General features: G+C 46.0%; 1 protein-coding gene across 1 annotated transcript in view; it reads left to right on the forward strand.

Annotated features, from left to right (window-relative positions):
- AMPH (amphiphysin) overlaps positions 1-22,318 on the forward strand; it is a 296,706-nt gene that overhangs the window by 173,940 nt on the left and 100,448 nt on the right. The window contains exons 4-5 of the mRNA XM_030207529.1: positions 6,122-6,216; positions 9,007-9,102. Coding sequence (XP_030063389.1) covers positions 6,122-6,216; positions 9,007-9,102 — 191 coding nt within the window. The remainder of the gene's footprint in view (positions 1-6,121; positions 6,217-9,006; positions 9,103-22,318) is intronic.

Below are 22,318 nucleotides of genomic sequence, written 5' to 3' on the forward strand. Positions count from 1 at the left end.
AACTAGTCATTTTACTGGTGTTCTAAATGTGGTTGCAGCATAGGCCACTTTTTAGCTCGCTTTAGTAAAAGGACCCCTAAATGACTCTTCCTAAATTGAGAAGTATGAAAACAAAACCATGCTCGCTAATCAACAAAGAGAAGACAAAAGATAACGTAAGCCATCCCATGGCATTGATCCCCCTTACTTTCTTCCCTTATTTACAAAAAAAATCCTCCCAAACAATTCTTTTAAAAAAATGCCTCTGACTCCACTTTAACCCCCCAAACTCCCTCCAAAGCTCTGCATACTATTTACCTCCTACCAATCTGATGTTCAGCATTTCTTTGGCAACACCTAACTTCAGAGCTATGCATGATTCTGAACTAGGAGCAAGTAAACCTCTGCTCTCCTCTCAGTGTGTGACAGGGAAAGAGGGTTGACAGTGGGGAACAATTTATTTGAGATTTGGCATGGTGGGGGGGGGGGGGGGGAGGGATCAGGACCTGCATTCCTTGAGAGATAGGGTTTTGCATTGTTATTTTAGATTGGGTGAGAGGTAGGGTTTTACTTATTTTTGCTATATTAACTTGATATACCACTTCTCATTGGTGCATAGCAAAGCTGTTTACATTACAATAAAGAAGAAAGAGCACTGATTATAGGATAAATGAGAAGGTACAATTTTACTTCAGTTTGAGAGTAAGAGAGGAAATGAGGAGGAGCTGTACTATTCCTGACCAGACCTTTTTTGCTCATTGACTCACCAACTATAGGGCCCCTTTTACTAAGACACGCATGCCAAATTGGAACTGCCTCCTGGCTACTGCGTGCCCTGGGCGGTAATTCCATTTTTGACGTATGCTCAAATCATGAGAGAGAAAATATTTTCTATTTTCTACCACATGTCGCTTACCCAGCGGTAATCGGCAGTTTACACATGCTGGCTGCTTACCGTCCGGTTAGCGCGTAAGACCTTACTGCTAAGTCAATGGGTGGTGGTAAGATCTCAGGCTGAAAATGGATGCACACTGGTTTTAATTTTGCCGCGAGTCCATTTTCGGCCACAAAAAAATTGCCTTTTTTCCAGGCCCGCTGAAACATTGACCTGTTCGTGTGTCCAAAGCACATGACTACACCAGCGCAGGCCACTTTTTGGCGTACCTTAGTAAAAGGGCCCATAGACTTGCTGGAGAAGTCATATTTTAAATCCGCATTTAGAGTGAGTACACAGCAATTTGTATCTTAAAGGAAGCCGGAGGGAGTTCCATAAAAATGGAACCAGGTAACTAAAAGATGTACATGTAATTTCCTATCAGATTTGATTAGGTGAGAGAATGAAGAGTAAATGTTTATCGTTTATTGAATTTTCTATATCAACTAATTGCATAGCAAGTCAAATCAGTTAGCAAGATGTAAAATAAAACAAGTAACATAGAAGAACTCATAGACCCGAGCGAACAAGAGGAAAAATTTGGAATGATTCAGTTTGAAAGGTAAAGATAAAGGCCTGAGTGCAGTACATGGTATGTTAGCAAGAGAATTTTATAACTCAGTATCAATGGGCAGGAATGCTATTCTTTTAGCATGGTGGGGGGGAGGGGTTCACATAAACAAAATTTACAATCTCCATATAATAGCTGTACCATGGTATTTTAGATTAATTACAGAATGTTTCAAACCAATCAGGAGGGAACTGTGTTGATCAAGAGGGATTTGTGCGAGGACAAACATAAGTGTACATCATTGGTGTTGATAATTAAACAGATGGAACAATTCTTATGAAGGGCAAAAAAAAAAAAAACATGTTTCTTTACCAGGAGAGAGATGTTTTCAAAGCAAAGGTGACTATCTAGGCAGATGCTCAGAATGGTGATGATGATTTTCGAGGACTTGCATGTTATCAGTTGATGGTTGTTGATCCAGTCGGCTTCCTATTTAATTTGTTTGTGGGAGAGAAGCCACTTGGAAATGGCAAATATGCAGCTATTCAGATTGTTGGTTGGTACACAAGAGTCTATATAAACAACTAGCTAAATGGGTTTCTGCAAGGTACTTGTGACCTGGCTTGGCCACTGTTTGGAAAACAGAATACTGGGCTAGATGGACCATTGGTCTGACCCAGTATGGCTACTCTTATGTTCTTATGTCATCAGAGTGGCTGAGGGGCCCTTTTACTAAGCTATGGCAAAAAGTGACCTGTCTTTTGGGCGCACACCGGGCCAGTTTTTACCACGTCCTGGAAAAAGGGCCTTTTTTAAAGGGGCTGAAAAATGGATGTGCAGCAAAATAAAAACCAGCGTGTATTCATTTTCGGCCTGAGACCTTACCGCCACCCATTGAAAGCGATAAGGTATCACGCGCTACCCAGGCGGTAGGCATGCAGGGTGTGCCCACTGCTGTTTATCGTTGTTTAAGCGCCATGTGGTAGAAGATAGAAAATATTTTCTAACACTTGTTTTCAGCACACGCCATATTCACGGGGCACGCTGTAGCCGGGTGATAATGATAATTTGGTGTGCACTGAATGCGTGCAGGCCCTTATGCACCTTTGTTAAAGGGCCCCTGAAGGCATTAAGCCCAAACTTTTCAATAAAAGTTGCTAGTGGGAGAAGACACGTATTTAAAACAGTGGAAACCAAATAGAACTGTGGCCACGTGGCTTAAGAAATGAGTCCAATATGTTTCAAAAATGATTTATTTGCAGGAGTGGAGGAGTAGCCTAGTGATTAGAGCAGCAGGCTAGGAATCAGCAAGATCACCCACACTCTTTATGGTCTTGGGAAAGTCATTTAACCCTTTGTTGCCTCAAGTACAAACTTGGGGGCCCTTTTGCTAAAGCTTAGCGCACACTAATTAATATTAGTGTGAGCTAAGTTCCACATGGCCTATAGGTATAAAATAGGATGTGCACAGTGCATTTTTTCTTGCTAAAAAGGTGCCGGTACTCAGTACTACTACTACTACTATTTGACATTTCTAAAGCGCTACTAGGGTTACGCAGCACTGTACAATTTAACATAGAAGGACAGTCCCTGCTCAAAGAGCTTACAATCTAAAGGACAAATGTACAAACAGTCAAGTAGGGGTCGTCAGATTGGGGCAGTCTAGATTTCCTGAAAGGTATAAAGGTTAGGTGCCAAAAGCAACATTGAAGAGGTGGGCTTTGAGTAAGGATTTGAAGATGGGTAGGGAGAGGGCTTGGCGTAAGGGCTCGGGAAGTTTATTCCAAGCATAGGGTGAGGCGAGGCAGAATAAGCGGAGCCTGGAGTTGGCAGTGGTGGAGAAGGGTACTGAGAGGAGGGATTTGTCCTGTGAGCGGAGGTTTCGGGCGGGAATGTAAGGGGAGATGAGGGTTGAGAGGTAATGAGGGGCTGCAGACTGAGTGCATTTGTAGGTAAGAAGGAGAAGCTTGAACTGTATGCGGTATCTGATCGGAAGCCAGTGAAGTGACCTGAAGAGACGGCCACCCTTCAGGGCTTGGGTAATCACTGAGGGACCCACCCCACAATAGCCAGGACCCCTGCAACCAGTTACAGAATCTAAGACCAGGCAGAATTGGTGTGTAGAGCCTGAGCTCTTTCATTAAAACTTGGGGACCCCATGGGTCAATTTTAGTAGACAATGGAAAAGGTGCCGGTACTCAGTACCCCCAACTACCCACTCAAAAAAAGCCCTGGATGTGCAGCAAATAGCATGTGCTAATGATTCTTAGCACATGCTAAGCTTTAGTGAAAGGGCTTCTTAGATTGTAAGCCTTCTAGGGACAGGGAACTACTTTCTGTACCCCAATGAAACTCACCTTGAGCTACTGCTGCAAAGATGTGAGCAAAATATTCAAACAAACAAATTCCAGGATTCATGGAGGTTTGGTGACTTAGGAGAGACTAGAACCCAATTCAGGGCCATGAAGAGCATATTAATACCACAAAGTGTATTTTGGAGACATGGGTGATGTACAATATCAAACAGTGCACTCATATATCTAAAAAAAAACAATAGTGTCTTTGCCATTAAAAGATTTCATCAGTCACTGCTAATAGTGCTGTTGTGTTTTGGTTTGGTTTAAATACTGATTGTTTTGGATAGAAAACATTTTTCTTTTCACAAAGTCAAGTACTTGTACAGATACTGCTTTCTTGGTGAACTGTGAGACAAAACAAAAGTTGAAAATAGAGTGCTCAGATAATTAAGGGGTCCTTTTACTAAACTGCAGTAAAAGGGGGCCTGCACTAACGTCAGCGCGTGTTTTTGATGCACGCTGAGGCCCCCTTTTCCTGCAGCGGGTTAAAGGCTGTCTTTTTTTCTCAAAAAGAAATGGCCATGCGATAAGTGACACACTTGCCATGTGGCCATTTCAGGGGGGAGCACTTACCTGCACCCATTGATGTGGTGGTAAGGGCCTCTGCGCTAACCCGGCAGCACACGGCGCTGCCAATTACCAAAGGGTAAGCACTACAAAAATAGAAAATATTCTTGTAGCCCAGCAGTAGTTCTAGATTGGTGCATGACAAGCCTGTTGTCACATGCCAGCCCTTTAGTAAAAGGACCCCTAAGATTGGCTTTCTTTAAGAAGGGCAATCTTGGCTTCCTACCAGGAGTTTCGAACAATAATGGTGAAGAGACTGAAGCTGCACGAAAAGTGAGCTCAGCGCACGGGGAAACCCACAAGCTAGTCATAACACAGGTCACCTTTTAGTGCCGCTCAGTAAAAGGACCTCTTTTGGGCTCATTTTCGAAAGAGAAGGGTGCCCATCTTTCGACACAAATCACAAGATGGGCATCCTTCTCCCAGGGTCGCCCAAATCGGCATAATCAAAAGCCGATTTTGGGCGCCCTCAACTGCTTTCCGTCGCAGGGACAACCAAAGTTCACGGGGGTGTGTCGGAAGCATAGCGAAGGCGGGACTGGGGTGTGCTTAACACATGGGCGTCCTCGGCCGATAATGGAAAAAAGAAGGGTGTCCCTGACGAGCACTTGGCCGACTTTACTTGGTCCATTTTTTCTTGTGACCAAGCCTCAAAAAGGTGCCCAAACTGACCAGATGACCACCGGAGGGAATTGGAGATGACCTCCCCTTACTCCCCCAGTGGTCACTAACCCCCTTCCACCCTAAAAAAAACTTTAAAAATATTTGTTGCCAGCCTCTATGACAGCCTCTATTGTCATACCCAACTCCCTGACAGCAGTATGCAGGTCCTTGGAGCAGTTTTAGTGTGTTCAGTGCACTTCAGGTAGGCGGACCCAGGCCCACCCCCCCCCCCCTACCTGTTACACTTGTGGTGGTAAATGTGAGCCCTTCAAAACCCACCAGAAACCCACTGTACCCACATGTAGGTGCCCCCCTTCACCCCTTAGAACTATGGTAGTGTTGTACAGTTGTGGGGAGTGGGTTTTGGGGGGCTCAGCACCCAAGGTAAGGGAGCTATGCACCTTGGAGCAATTTATAAAGTCCACAGCAGTGCCCCCTAGGGTGCCCGATTGGTGTCCTGGCATGTGAGAGGGACCAGTTCACTACGAATGCTGGCTCCTCCCATGACCAAATGGCTTGGATTTGGTCATTTCTGAGATGGGCGTCCTCGGTTTCCATTATTGCCGAAAACCGGGGATGACCATCTCTAAGGACAACCTAAATGTTGAGATTTGGGCGTCCCCGACCGTATTATCGAAACAAAAGATGGCCACCCATCTTGTTTTGATAATATGGGTTTCCCCGCCCCTTCACGGGACATCCTGCGAGGACGCCCTCAGGAAAATTTGGGCGCCCCGTTTGATTATGCCCCTCTTTGTGTGTTAAAGTTTGTTTTTATTGTGTATGTCCACCAGTAACTTTGGGGTGGCTAGATTTAGCTGTGTGTACTTTTCAAAGTTGTTGAGTGATTCAGGGAGACCAATTTGGAAGTTGTCTCATAAGAGATACAAGTTACTCCCTTCCCCACCCCCAAATCCTCTTATAACTTTCAGTTGGAAAGATCTAGCTCTGCTAAACTTCATCAAGACTCTTTCCTTTCAAAGTCTGTAAGTGATTTGGAGGATGCAGGAGGGATGCATCACAAATTTGGCATCTTCCCAAAAGAAATAAATGGAAGCATTGAAAAAGGCTACTTATAATGTCACACATTCTTATTAATCCATATTGTAGGCATGCAGGAGGCCTCCATGAAACTCACCGAGTCTCTACATGAAGTGTATGAGCCTGAATGGTATGGCAGGGATGACGTGAAGATGGTTGGAGAGGTAAGAAGTCTTAAATATAACAAAGACTGAAGTTACAGTCCAATAAGTTTGTTGAGAAGAGTGAAATTTCATTCATTAAAAAAAAAACTATCCTCTGAAAAAGCTGGTGCAAATTTTTGCATATACTTTTTCTCGAAGGAAAATGCACATATAGAAGGTAATTTATAATAGGACACCCTAATTAAAAGACCATGGGGCCCTTTTACTAAGCCACATAGGCGCCTACGCACGCCCAATGTGCATCAATTTTGAGTTATCACTCAACTACCGTGTGGCCCTTATTTTTCTTTTCTGGCGTGCGGGCGGTAATCGTCATTCTACACACGTAGACCATTACTGCCTGGTTACTGTGTGAGACCTTACCACTAGATCAATGGCTGGTGATAAGGTCTCAGACCCAAAATGGACGTGTGGCAATTTTCATTTTGCCGCACGTCCATTGAACCGCTTCCAGTCTTTTTACATCCTTAGCTAGATATGGCCTCCAAAACTGAACACAATGGGGCCTCACCAATGACTTGTAGAGGGGCATCAACACCTCCTTTCTTCTGCTGTTATACCCCTCTCTATGAAGCCTAGCATTCTTCTGGCCACAACCGTCGCCTTGCCACATTGTTTCTTCACCTTTAGATCCTAGGACACCAACACCCCAAGGTCCCCCTCCTGAGTCGAGCTTACTAATCTCTCCCCTCCTATCTGGTGTCTCTCTTTCGGGTTTCTGCACCCCAGATGCCCCTTAAAATTTATACTCAAGCCCATCCCTATCCAGTCTGATCAGGGCGTAGACCGTAGAAGTCTGTCCAGCACCAGTTTTGCTTCCCAATTACCAGCGTCGCCACCCAATCTCGGCTAAGATTCTGTGGATCCATTCCTTCAAAACAGGATTCCTTTGTGTTTATCCCTTGCATGTTTGAATTCCATTACCATTTTCATCTCCACCACCTCCCGTGGGAGGGCATTCCACATATCCACCACTCTCTCTGTGAAAAAATACTTCCTGACATTACTCCTGAATCTGCCCCTCTTCAACCTCAATTCATGTCCTCTAGTTCTACCACCTTCCCATCTCCAGAAAAGGTTTGTTTGCGGATTAATACCTTTCAAATATTTGAACGTCTGTATCACGTCACCCCTGTTTCTCCTTTCCTCCAAAGTATACATGTTCAGGTCGGCAAGTCTCTCAACATACGGTTTGCAACCTAAATCCCATACCATTTTCGTAGCTTTTCTTTGAACCGCTTCCAGTCTTTTTACATGTTTAGCAAGATACGGCCTCCAAAACTGAACACAATACTCCAAGTGGGGCCTCACCAATGACTTGTAGAGGGGCATCAACACCTCCTTTCTTCTGCTGGTTATACCCCTCTCTATGAAGCCTAGCATCCTTCTGGCCACAGCTGTTGCCTTGTCACATTGTTTCTTCACCTTTAGATCCTCGGACACCAACACCCCAAGGTCTCTCTCCTGAGTCGAGCTTACTAATCTCTCCCCTCCTATCTGGTGTCTCTCTTTCAGGTTTCTGCACCCCAAGTGCATCACTCTACACTTCTTGGCATTAAATGCCGATTCCTGGCACAGGCAGCTCCTTGTGACTCTGGGCAAGTCACTTAACCCTCCATTGCCCCATGTAAGCCACATTGAGCCTGCCATGAGTGGGAAAGCGCGGGGTACAAATGTAACAAAAATAAAATAAAATAAATATATCAAGAAACCTCTTAGCACTAAAACCTGACTATACCTTATACCAGTGCGCTGTGAATAACTAATTTTTTTTTTTTTAATATGCTGTGCTCAATGGAGGGGGTGTTGTCCACAGGACTCGCATGCAGTATTTACTGCTTTAACCCCTTGTTGAACATCATTGCACACCTCCTTCCTACCCTACTCTCTTGCTGTCTATAATGTACAACATGTAATTAATGTAGCTAAGACATCCAACTCATATATAGTCTTATAGGATAGATGTTACTACTTAGCTTGTTCCGGAGCAATCGCTGCTCAGATCTGTTGATGTCCTGTGGGGATCCCCATCCTTGGTGAAGTTAAAATCAAAATCATAGTTCACTACTCCCTTAGTACGGGACTGGAATTCAACTCTCTCTCAAAGCCGATGTTCCTGGTTCCCTACATGCTCAGCATGTTTCGCATTCCGCGTCCTCAGGGGAACACCATATGAGCTGTGGTGGTACTTAGCCGCTTTATAAACGACGGTTGGTTACCTGCTGCAGTAAAAAGGGTCCTGGCGCACAGGAAAAACGGCCCTCTCTGCTACCACAGGGCCCTTTTACCTGCAGTTTAGCGAAAGGACCCCTAAGAGACCAGCTTAATGAGCGCTAATGGAATCAGTGTACACAAAATACTAAAAAGCCCTTTTTGTATCTATGGGCTTCTTAGTATTTACCACACTCTAATCCCGTTAATGCATGCTAAACGTCAGTAAAAGGGCCCCTAAATCTCATTGCTAAACCAGCACGAGTTAGTGGTAAAATAACACATCTTAATGGTAGCTCACATTGATAGCTATGTCCCATTAGTGTATTAATAGATTACAATTAGAATTATATGTTGTAATAGATAATAGTGAAACAAATAACTTTATCACATCCATGCCATCATAGCAATATGTATCTGAGACTGGAAGTAGTGCTAATTACAGGATTTCTATTCAGGGATCATTATATTTTGACTTCATATGGAAAACTGTGCATGTACTTTAGCATTATTGTATATATATATGTTTAAAAGTGTTTAACATTTCTATTTTCCTCTTCTCTCTCTTTCCCTTTATAGAAATGTGATGTGCTTTGGGAAGATTTCCATCAGAAGCTAGTAGATGGGTCTTTGTTGACACTTGATACATATCTAGGACAGTTTCCTGATATAAAGGTATTACACAGTCACATGTAACTAGAAACAAAAGAAGTAAAGCTTCAGCAGCTGTAACTAAGGAGAAATTGTGAAATGCATGTGTTTTTAACCTTGACGGGAGTAATTCCTTTGATATATTGGTTGAGCTGGCGCTGGAACTGCGTATGGGGGAAGTCCTTGATAAAGCCTAATGGTGAAACATGCGTGTCGGACAGCGTAATGCCCCCAGTTCGAAAATATTGAAGATAAGTACTTAGAGTGTACTAATATAAAAGTATTTATGCCGATGAAGAAGTTAGTGCTGCTAGTGTTGCCCAAAAATCATTGTGGGACAATTATGCACTACTGAGGCAAGAGTTGTATAATTACATAGTAACATAGTTGATGACGGCAGAAAAAGACCTGCACGGTCCATCCAGTCTGCCCAATTGAAAAGCTTTTTGGAGAATATTGATGATTGATGTGTGGAGAAAAATTGAGAAAAATTGGGACTAATAAAGTTGATACGATTCTGTGTTTTTAACCTGCCAGAACCTCTCTGATCTCCCTCAGTATCCTAGGATGGGTATCATTTGACCCCCATGGCTTTGTCCACTTTCAGTTTCCATAAATACTTTCTTCTAGAAATGATACAATATCTACTCCATCTCCATATACACCTTTGTCAGCTGACTGAGGTCGTTCTCCAGTATTTTTATCTATGAACATGGAACAGAAGAATTTGTTTAGCATAAAGTCTACTAAAGATAAAATAGTCAACTGAGCAATAATCCTAAAATGATCAGGTTAAAAAAATATGATTGCAACAAGCGTAGTTGTTCCAGCTTAAAGTACACTTTTTAATTTGTGGTTCCATACTCAGGGGTCCTTTTACAAAGGCATGGTAAAAAGTGGCTGTAGTGTGGGCACATCTTTTAGACACCCACTGGGCCATATTTTACCGCAGCTGGGAAAAAGGCTATTTTTAATGGGCTAGGAAATGTGCCTGTGCTAATATTAAAATTAGCATGTGCCTATTTATGGCTTGAGCGCTTACCACCAGCTATTGGGCTAGCAGTAAGGGCTTATGTGATACCCACATGGTAACCATGCAGTGCATGCCAACATGGGCTCGTTGCTGGTAAATGCCAGGAACCCCCCTCCCCCCCATGGTAGAAACTAGAAAATTATGTTTCTGCCATGGGATTTGGCGCACACCAAAATCAGAATTACTGCCAGGCGCACAGGCTACCTCGCCAGTAGTGCCAATTGGGTGCACACTTCCAGCGCATTAGCCCTCCCACGACTTTGTAAAAGGGCCCCTCATTGAGGAGTCCAAAACCACTCCCAGAACACTGGAAGTTTTCTCACTCTTAAAATGAGACCCATCGACGCCTGATTGGTGATTTGGTAAATTTAAATTGCAAAAATAGCTCAAAACAATATTTCAGAGTTACTCAAATTCAAAACCAATCGATTATCATTCATCCACTCTGAGACAGTGGAAAGACAGGTAGCTTCCCTTCCCTAATACATCAGAAATGGTACCATCGAAGGAAAGTAAGAACTGAATACTATCCCCACAATACTGAACACCAGAACCATTGGAGATAAATTATGTACAGACAGTACTGCATTTACATTTCAACACACACTAATGTGTACTGTGCAGCCCCAGGTATCCTCATCCCAAAGTGCAGCATTAGTCTGTATTGGGCCCTGCCTTACAAGGGTCTAGTCCATGCCATCTCCTTGCCTGGCAGAGCCTAGCCAATTCCCTGCCCTACCTAACATGACCCAGTCTTCTTCTTCCTGTTCCTTCTCTCTTTTTTTTTAACTTCCCAGGGACCTAATAAATAAAAATCTGAAACAGTTTCACAGAGCACAAAGAACACCCTCTGTCTTGCAGCACTGACAATACGTCCACCTCAGTGATTAGTGCAATAAGGTCACCAATTGTGATTAAAACTAGACTATTGGCCAACTCCTCCTCTGCAATGCCCAATCACACCTTGCTTTCTAAGAAGAATTACTGTTGGAGTTCTTGTGTTTTAAAGATCTGTGACATTAACAGTTTCACAGTCCTATATCATATTGCCAGTGGAGGAGTAGCTTAGTAATAGAGTAGCTGAAAACTAGAGAAGCCGGGTTTCAAGTCCCACTTCTCCCATTGATATACCTTGAAACCTTTGTCAAATCATTTAGCCCTCCATTGTCTCAGGTACAAAACTTAAGGCCCTATTTAATAACCTGCTATAATATATTTTAGTATTATTTTGCCATGGTTTTCACAGTCTGATTCCTTGCAGTAGCACTACAAGATTGTCAGTAGAGGCCTGTTGGGTACCATTTGGTGTATGGGAACCACCAGGGTTGGAGTGACTGCCCCACCTCCCCCCCTCTCACACACACACACACTAGACTTCAGGGATCACCTGGTAAGGAGTGGAGGGAATCTAGGCAGTGGTACACTCCTTTTATAAAATATATATTGGAATTTAGGTTTGGGTGTATGATTAATTTATTGTAATGCTTTTATGCCCTGCTGATCACACTAGCAGTTCTCAGTGGATGACAAAATAAAAAGCATACAATATAACACAATGGGGCTCATTTATGATACAGAAAAATGGCATAAAAATGGCACAAAGCAGCAGATGGAAATTCTTCTTTCCCAAAAACGTGCAAATTGCTATTTTCGAAACTCATTTTTAAGATGTTTTCTAAGCAGTTCATCTAAATCTCAAGGGGGAGTGTTAGAGGCATGTTATGAGCAGGACTAGGGTGGGCTTACAATTTGGACATTTTTCTGCGATAATGGAACATTATAAAAATGTCCAGGGCAAAAAATAGGATGTTTTTGGCTAAACCTATTTCAATAATGACTAAGTGCCAAAAAGTGGACTGGCCACTGTTGGAAACAGGATGCTGGGCTTGGTGGACCTTTGGTCTGTCCTAGCATGGCAATACTTATGTACTTATGAACTTAAACTGACCAGATGAGTACTGGAGGGGTAAAAGCATGCCTCCCCTTTAATTCCCCAGTGGTCACTGACTCCCTCCCACCCTCCTAATAGGTGAAAGTGACAGTACATACCAAGCTCTATGACAGCTGCAGATATAATGGCCATTCCTCTTAGAGTGGCAAGCAGGTCCCTACAGTAAACTGGTGGTTGGATCAGTGGACTGTAGAGAAGGGGACCCAGGCCCATATCCCACTCTAAGTGGTACATTTGTGGTAGAAAGTGTGAGTGCCCCCCCCCCAACACACACACAAAATACCTACTGAACCCATATACAGGCGACACCTGCAGGCATAAGGACTATTTTAGTGGGGTATTCCTGGAGGGCTCACCAAACAATATAAGGAGGTTATGATGTGATATGTACCTGGGACCTTTTATGTGAAGTCCACTACAGTGCCCCCTAGGCTGCCCCACTTCTCTGCTGTGATGTCTGTGTGGCCAGTCTAGTAATACTGCTGACCCCCAGACATCCCAATGGCTTGTTTTTGTGCGTTTTCCCCTTGGACATATTTTTGTTTGACAATGGCCCTTAAATAAAGATGCACCGAGTACAAAAACTTCTAAAATAAGATGATTTTTGAACCCAAAAGATAGATGTTTTTCTGGTTCAAAGATGACCATGTTTGGCACTGGATTTTTGTAAAATCTCCAAAATTGGATTTCCACATCATATCGAAAATGCTCCTCCACATCTCTATATTTTACCCATTGTCTCATGACATAATTATTCTGTCTCTCCTAGCAGCATAAACCTACCCTACTGGCCTGACACATTAAAATGATCCTTCAGATCTGCACAGCCATCAGATTAGAGATTTTTGTTCTAAACTGCTTAGCCATCAGTGTTGGCCCTAGTTTGCAATATGGAAATAAATACATATATACATACATACATAAAATTTAAGAAGCACCCTCAAAATAGGTTTCTACTTTTTTTCTGAAAATCTAATAGCTCATGCTCTAACCTAATCACTAACGGGAGGTTGTTGTACAGTCCTACACCAGATATAGGTAACATATGATTGCATGTGTTCACATTATATGCAACTTTGAATTAAAAAGGTTCAGTAACCTTTGATGTTCAGATTGTAAAGTGTTGATTTGTTTGATAATATCCAATCACAGTTGATAGTGGCTTTATATTGGCATGGTTATACATCTTGAACGTGATTGTTATAATCTTAAACTTAATTCATCATTCAATTCAAAGCCAATATACTGACAATAAAATCTAAAAAATATGATTGATTCTTATTTGTCAGTAAGTGGACTGCAACACTGTGAAGCAAATTCAGAGACTTTAGTGATGAAATGGGATGGCCACTATAGACTGAGTTATAGTAATTGGCTAGACTCAATAAGAACAGTAGCAGGACCGTATAGAAATCATCAGACTCCAAATACAGTTTCACACACCCTACTCACTGGCATTTGGGGCAACAATGTGACTGTGGTTACAAACTCCTTTTAGAAGTATCTTAGATTATTTTTAATACCCCAAATATGTCATATATGAAAATGCCTTTATGGGGAGCTGAAAAGAGCATAATAACCAATAAGTAATGAGTATTTAAAATCCTATAGAATAACAGAAACACGAAATGATGTGATCCAAGCCATATTGGGACAGAGTCAACAGTAGACACACACACACACTTGCAGAGTACAGACCTGTGATGAAGAGGTGCTGGAAGGAGAGCTGCAGTACCTTGTGGCTGCTGAACAATGCAGAGGTGAGGGGGCCCCCCTGCAGGAGTGCCCCAGGCTGAAAGGCCTAGCACACTGGGAGTTGAGAAACACAATGAAGGGGAGGTTTCCTCCATGCGAGCCCTAAGCATGCAACCAGGAGAGCCCAGGCCTGTGGACGGAGGAAGGACCAGAGCCCAGCGGCGCTTGCTGAGGAGCCAGCTCACCCTGACTGTAAGTCCTGGCCATAACATTCCTAAGCTGGGTGAAGAACAGGGGGTAAGAAGGCAGGGACCTGGTTCCAGAGCTGGGTTCTCTGCATGCAGTATCAAAGGAGAGGTGGAGGAAGATAGTAACAGAGAGTCTGAGGAGGACGTTAGCGAGGAAGAGGAGGAAGAATCCAGGCCTAGGGCCTGGCAGAAGAAAGAGGCCTAGCAAATGACTCCTGAACAGGTCATTAGATTGGTGAAGAAAATTAATTGAGTAGAAGATGAAATAGAGGTACTGAGGAAGCGGGTGAAGCTAGCAAAAACTATGTGTAACCTGGCTTCCATTGGACCACGAGACAAGTACATTAAGGGAGTTGAAGCACTCTGGAAGTGGCTTACAGCAAAGCAAAGGCAGCTGCAAGAGCTAAAGAACAGCAGAGGTAATCCCCCTCGTGAGGTTTTCCTGAACAGGGAACACATGCAGCAGACCCAGACGCAGTCCTATATCCAGCAGGAAGCGGAACCCAGAGACACACAGGACACCGTGGTTCCAGAGACCCCAGAGGCTATGCTGGAAGGGACAGCAGGGGAAGAGAAACAGCAGCAGGCAGAAGGAGGAAAAGACAAGACTGACACAGACAATTCCCAGTTATCACCAGTATTTTATTTCTTACAGGATTCCCAAGAGCTAGGCGCTCCATCCACTTACCAGCCTTGTGGAACAGGGGCACCTAGTCCAGTTGTGGCAGGTAGAGAAAGACACAGGGACAAAGTTTGTCTCCGTCCCCGCCCCGTGGGTTCTGTCTCCGTCCCCACCCCATCCCCGCAGGTTCTGTCTCCATCCCCGCAGGCCCTGTCTCCATCCCCACCCCGTCCCCACAGGTTCTGTGCCCGCCCTGTCCCTGTGGGCTCTATCCTCATCTGCAGAAGCCTCGAACACTTATCATTTTATATTTAAATCTTTTTATTAAAATATAAAAAGGAACAATATGCTGTGAAACTGTTGTGTATAAATTACAAATAGAGAACAATAATAACAATGAGCAGCTATAATAACCCTCCTTCCCACCACCACCCTCTACCCTTCCAACCCCAAAAGTAGCTGACTTCTACTACCCCAAGGAATCCTAATTCACACTGTTAAAATGTCCAGGGGTATAAAATACAACCCGTTCTATATGTCCCCTAGAGGGGAAAAATATGCCTTATAAAGCACTGTTATGTTTTTTTAAATCTGTGGATAAATAAGAAATCATCAACAATCTCAGGATTCAATCTAGCTCTCCTGTCTTCCACAGTCCTTCCTGGCATAGAAGTTATCTTCTTAGAAGATGTGCTGGTAGCAGGATGTACAGGATCTCCAATGCAAATTTTGCTAGTTGTGGCCAGTATGTTTGCTTGTTTTTACAAAAAATCAAAATATCTTTGTAGGCATCACTTAAACATAAATAACGGTCCAGTTCATTAACAGGCTTCAAATTAGAAAATGACACAGGGACAAAGTTTGTCCCCTGTCCCCGTCCCTGTGGGATCTGTCCCCGCCCCGTCCCCGCGAGCTCTGTCCCCATCCCCGCAGTTACTGCGGTTCCCCGTCCCCGTGTCATTCTCTAATGGCAGGCACTGTAGATAAGGAGGGGCTCCAGCAATGCATGCAGCAAGAGAGCCTGGCAAGTTTGGCACACAAAAGAGCTATGAAACTGAAAAAAATTCAAAAACATCCATTATACTTAGACAGCTGGCAGGGCATAGCTGAAACCACAGAGAAGAGCTTAGGTTTGCTGGAAGAGACAGGGAGGAAAGACAGCCTGGAGAATCAGAACAGCTTGAATGCTGAGGCTGGAGAAGAATCACTAGACGCTGAACAAGTACAGAAGTTACCAGGAACAATGGGAGAAAAAGCAAAGCAAAAACAAGGGGTTTTGCAGATGGAGACAGAGACTGAAGAGGATGGGAAAGTACAGGAATGGAGTACTGGAGTACTACAAGAGATGGAAGAAGCTGAGAGCAAATATGGTGGACAGAGGGCGGGAACATCATGGGAACACCACAGTCACTCATGGACAGAATTGATAGGGCAGACCTCTGAGTGGGGCTGTCCAAGAGCTGCAGTCCAATCTCAATCAGAAGTGCTGATGACATCATGGGGGAAGCCTGGTGACAGGCAGGGGCTCCCAATAGATTCAGCCACTCAGAAACAAGAAGAAAGAGCATAAGGGAGCTTCCAAGAAACTCAAGCCCATCAAAGCAGCAGTCCGAGAAAGGAGAGAGAGAATTGTGGAGAGTGTCAGCTGCACCAGGAGGCGGAGCCAAGACCCAGACCGAGTAAGACAGTGCCAGATACAGAGAAAGTGCATGGAGGAGAGTGTCAGCTGCACCAGGAAGGAGATCCAAGACCCAGACCAAGTAAGACAGTGCATGGAGGAGAGTGGCATTTGCACCAGGAGGCAGAGCCAAGACCCAGACTGAGTATGACAGCGCCAGATACAGAGAAAGTGCATTGAGGAAAGTGTCAGCTGCACCAGGAGGTGGAGCCCAGACCAGGTTTGAGTGGGACAGTGGCCAGTACGGGGAAAGTGCGTGGTGGAGAGTGTCAGCTACAAGAGGAGTCGGATCCCAGACCTGGTCTGAGTGGGACAGTTGCAGAGCAAGGGAGTGAGTGCTGGTTGGGAACAGCATCAACTGGCAGAGGACTGGAAGCAGGACATTGCAGAGGGGAAGAGACAGAAACAGCACAAGTGAACTGAACATAGTGGGACAGGATGGAGGGGAAGAGAGGGGGAGGGAAGGAAGGCAAGAAGGGGATGTTGGGGAGGGGAGGGGGGAGCACACTGGTATCAGCCCCTTTATCCTTTGCAGCAGTAGTACGGGGAGGAGGGGTGGAGACAGGGGAGGAGGAGGAGGGGAGGCAGGAGTCATACACGGGGACAAGGGGAAATCAATTTTCTGGCCTGTTGCGGGGTCCCGGGAGCAGTGTTACCCCAAAACATTGAAATATTGTCCAGCTGCGTTGGGTGGGCACAGGGGTAGCACCACCACCTAGAGAGGTTGTTTTAAGAATGGTATTCTCCCTGGGCTTTATCCCTGAAGATCTGTATGCATGCATCCACCCTGTGGGAATCCCTGAATATGATATTTTTGTTTCTTAACAGGGTGAGGATTGGACTGTTTTGGGAAAAGTACACAGAGGTGCAGCATCAGGGTAGATGGGTGGATTTTAAGGTGGTCCCCATCAATAGACAGGATGCAGTCCAGATTACCATATTGGTACGTAATGAGTCTCTCACAGCTGCAGACCTGTCCTATTGGTTGGGACGGTATGTCAAAATTAGGACTCCATTAAGCAAAATACCAGACCAGAGCTGTGGGTGGGGGTGGGGGGTGGAGTGCCCTTGTAAAATTAAAACAGGCAGGCTATGTCACCCAACACATACCTTCAGCCGCACAGATTGGAAGGGATTGAATTCAATGCTTTAATGAAGGGCAACCCAGACAGTGCTAAAGGTGTGGATCTTTCCATCACTTAACCAAGTCTTGTACAGTTTTAAAGTGCTCTCGATGTGGCAGTACAGATCATGACACCAGCGACTGGACTACCATACGCTGTAACCTGTGTGGGGGCTTAGGACACCCTTTTAGCAAATGCCCACAAGCATCGCACAATCAGGCAGAGGGAGAGAGGAGGGGGGAGGAATGGGCACAAGCAGAAGCTACAAGGACAGAAGCAGGAAGCGTTAAAGGGACTTATGAAGAAATCAAATACCGCTATCCACACAGAGGCAGGCACTAAGGGAAAGGGGGAGAAAAGGGCATCAGGTTTGGATCAAATTCAAAGGAGGGGCATTAGTGAAAGGATGGAAGAAGGAGGTGAGGAGAAGGGGGGAGAAGGAGAAGCATGGACCCTGGTAGGGAAACGTGGAGGGGAAAGGGGGGTTGGAGAAAGGAGGGGAGGGGGATAGCCCGAGTGGGGAGAGCAGAGATTCTGGAGAGTCAGAATTCTGGAGAGCCAGAGTAATCAATTTGCAGTGTTGCAGGTGTCAGGGGAAGGAGAGAGTGATCTCGAGGTGAATCCACCCCAAAGGGAGGTTTTGGAGGAGAAGAGGAAGGAGGGGAGGGGAGGGGATAGAGGAATGAATCATCTGGAAGACTCAACAGAGAGGAGCCAGCAATGTCACCCTCAAGTCTAGCATCACACCCTGCTAGTTTAACGAAGGGCCTTGTGCAGGAAATAGAGGAGGGTAAGGAATGGGTGAAAGGGGAAAGTGCTGGTCCAGAGGAAACCAAGAAAAAGAAGGGTAGAAAGAAAGCCGGGGAAGATGACTCAGATTGGGAGGATTTGGAATTGGAAGAAATTATACAGGATCTGGAAGAAATGATGGGGCAGGAATATCTGTGAAGAGGGATTGCAGTGAAGAGATAAGGAGTGGTAAGAAATTTCAGAAATAAACCATGGCTGCCTTGTCCTTAATCTTTGCTACTCTGAATGTAGCTAGCATAAAGGCAGAGAGAACTAGATTTGTCGCCTTTAGCGATTTGACCCAGTGCAAGGTAGACTGCATCCTGTTGCAGGAGACTCATCTGGATTCCTTGCAGCTCCTGCACCGGGCCAAGAGAGATTGGAAAGGGGGGCCCTCTTTCTGGTCTCTGGCCAATGAGAGATGAGAGATGCGCAGGGGTGGCAATTCTTTTTGCCACCCGAGAGGTGGAGGTTACGAGGGAAATAGAGGTGAGATAGGGAGGTGTGTTGTATTAGATGTTTTAATCAGAGGGGTAGCAGGGCGAATCATCAACTTTTATGGTCCCCAGATTAGATGGGAACGCAAGCAGCTGTTGCTCCGGGTGAAATCATATTTATATACAAGCAAATTGGTGGTATTCGGAGGAGATTTTAATATGGTCTTACTGCAAGCGGATAGAAAGGGGTCCAAATGTCAGGTGGGTTATGACAGCCTCCAGCTGGCAGCAATAGTAAAACAGGCAAGGCTGGAGGTGGCGGGAGGGAAGGGGTTTACTTTTAGAAGGGGAGACACGGAGAGCCGTATTGACTGGCTCTTTGTAGGCAGGTCGGCTAGGGTTCAGGGGCAGCCCAATAGATGGACAGAATATTCACATCACGCTTTAGTTTCCACAGTCTTAACAATAAGCGAAGGGGCGCAAAAAGGCCCAGGATTTTGGAAACTGAGTGCGAAGTTATTAGAAGTAGAGGAGAACAGACAAGTTTTTGAGGGCTTTTTAGCAGACCAAGAATCACTATGGGAGGTGATGGATGGTAAGGGAGCCTGGTTGGACATGGTAAAGGGGCGAGTCAAGGCCCTTTTCCGGTCCTAGCCAGGAAGCAGAGTCAGGGGTTACAGGCACGGTGCTGTCGTCTTCGCAAGCAATTGGACCACGCGGTCTCCAACCAACTGGAGAAGGGAGAGATAGAAACTTTGCAGGCCCAGTTGAGGATGTTGCAATATGATCAATACGCTTTTTGCCTCTGGAAAGGGAATATGGGCATCAGTATTCCCCGGACCCTTTCCAGAATTGTAAGGCAGCAGTGGGACACAAGGTCATCTATGCTATGAGAGATGAAGCAGGACAGCGATTGATGGACCAACGTTCAATTGAGTCCAGGCTCATTCGGTATTACACCCAATTGTGGGGGAAAGAGAGCTTGGATTCTAACTTCATGCTATCATATGTGCAGAGTGCCCCAGGCTTGGGAAAGGTTTCGGAAGAGGAGATGGAACAACTGCTCAGGCCCGTTACCACAGGGGAGGTAGATGATGCTATTGATACGCTATCAGCACACACAACTCCGGGTCCCGACAGGCTGACCCTGGAGTTCTACAAAAAATTCCGGGCGGTCCTGATATTGTTTACAGAACGGGCGTTTGGCCCCTTCACAGCAGTGTTCTATTTTGGTTCACCTCGCAAAGAAGGGAAATATGGAACTTATCGAGAACTGGAGACCCATAAGTCTTCTGAATGTAGATAGGAAAATAATTAATGGCCAGGATTATTTACAACTGGCTGGCCGGGGCAGTGGGTGGTCTCCAGCACAGTTTTGCTCGGTGAAGGGGAAAGGGGCAGTGGAAGCAGTCTATACCATCCATGAAATAGTAGAAAGGAGTCAAGGTGGGACCAGGGGCGTATCTGAACTGCGGCGGTAGGGGGGGCCAGGGCCAGAGTGAGGGGGCACATTATAGCCCCCCCCGCCGCCGCCGCCGCCGCTATTGCCGATCCCCCTCCCCCCAGCCGCTGCCATTGCCAACCCTCCCCTCCGTTGCTCGCCTACCTTCGCTGGCGGGGGACCCCAACCCCCGCCAGCCGAGGTCCGCGTCCTCCTGCCCCTGCCGGCTGCCTTTAAAGAATTCCGTCAGCTGGCGGGGGACCCCCAACCCCCGCCAGCCAAGCCGAGGTCCTTTCATTTTTCCACTGAAGCTGGCGCCGACAAAAGTTTCTTTTGAGTCTGACGTCGCTGCACGTTGTACGTGCAGGACGTCAGACTCAGAAACAGCTTCATTCTGTTTCTGAGTCTGACGTCCTGCACGTACAACGTGCAGCGACGTCAGACTCAAAAGAAACTTTCATCGGCGCCAGCTTCAGTGGAAAAATGAAAGGACCTCGGCTTGGCTGGCGGGGGTTGGGGGTCCCCTGCCAGCTGACGGAATTCTTTAAAGGCAGCCGGCAGGGGCAGGAGGACGCGGACCTCGGCTGGCGGGGGTTGGGGTCCCCCACCAGCGAAGGTAGGCGAGCAACGGAGGGGGAGGGTTGGCAGCGGTAGGGGGGTCCAGGGCGAAATCTGCGGGGGCCCAGGCCCCTGAGGCCCCACGCAGATACGCCCCTGGGTGGGACAAAGGGAACGTTTTTGCTGACCCTTGATCAGTCTAAGGCTTTTGACATGGTATCCCAGGAGTACCTATGGCTAGTGCTTTGGTGCTATGGGATACCCGACCGGTTTATAGGGTGGATCCAGACTTTGTATTGCGATACAAGGAGCAGCACTCTGATAAATGGCTGGATGGGCAAGAGCTCTGCTGTGAGGTCAGGGATACGGCAGGGGTGCGCCCTCAGCTCCTTGCTGTACGTCCTTTCCTTAGATCCATTCCTCAGAAGGTTGAGTGGAGGTCAACTAGAGGGCATCTCTTTGGGTTCACACACATGGCGATGCGTCGCCTACGCAGATGATGTCACAATAGTGATCAGTAGCAAGGAGGAAGCTGAGCAAGTTCAGACCTGGATGGCAGATTACACACAGGCTGCGGGGGCCCGGATAAACCAAGATAAGAGCTCCACAATTTAGGTAGGACAGAGCAGACCAACTTTCAAACTTCCCAGTCAGTACCCAGTAGCAAGGGATGAAGTACGGATCCTGGGTCTCTGGGTAGGCAGACAGGACTATGACACGGTCAACTGGGAGAAGGGGCTGGGGAGAGTTGAGGAAAGAGTGGCCCAGTGGAAATCATATAAGTTGCTGTTCGTGGGAAAACTGCACGTCATTAAGACCTATCTGATACCCCTTCTCCTATTCATATCCAAGGTCTGTTTGCTGCCTATATCGTTACACTCCAGAGTGTACAGCTTGTTTTTCCAACACCTGTGGGGGAACAGGATGAATATTATCCAGAGGGAGGTGACCTATTTGCCCAAAAGGGAGGGGGGATGGGAATGGTCAACCCCTTGGTACATTTTAGTTGTTTCTTTTGCCAACAAAATCTGGGAGGGGTCTTGCGGGAAGGGAGGCCGGCATGGGCAGGCAGCATGGCCTCCTGGTTTCAGCGTTACTTGAGGGATTGGGTGAGGGGAGGTAAGGCAATGCCCCTGTGAGGGAAGGCGGGATACTTGCCACAGTACATCTCACCTCTGTTGAGATTGGTGGAGAGATGGGGTATCACAGTACAGGAAATCCAGAAGGAGGACAGGAGGCAGCTACATCACTGCATTATTCAGACACACTTTTCAACACGTCTAGCCATGAGGGACTGCCCAGGTCCAATACAGGAGGAAGGCCTGGTTTTCCTCAATTCGTCACACCTGCCCCGGAAGATCGCGGATGTGGCCTGGCTGACCTTCCACAGCCGGCTCTATGTTTGAGCTAACATGAAAAATAGGAACAGCGATGATCTTAAGTGCCCGAGGGGGGAGTGCGTGACAGAGGATGAAACAATGGACCACTTCCTCCTCAAGTGCCCATTCAATAAACAAGTCTGTCAGGCAGTAGCCCGCCATTTAGGGAACCCTTTCTTCCACCAGCTATCCTATGCAGAATGGACCTATGGAGGGTTTCCCAAAGGACGAAAGAGGTGGTGTAGGAAGATACTGTATATCATCACTGCAGCCCTCTGTTACTTT

The sequence above is a fragment of the Microcaecilia unicolor genome, chromosome 1 (genome assembly GCF_901765095.1).
Source record: "Microcaecilia unicolor chromosome 1, aMicUni1.1, whole genome shotgun sequence".
Lineage (NCBI taxonomy): Eukaryota > Metazoa > Chordata > Amphibia > Gymnophiona > Siphonopidae > Microcaecilia > Microcaecilia unicolor.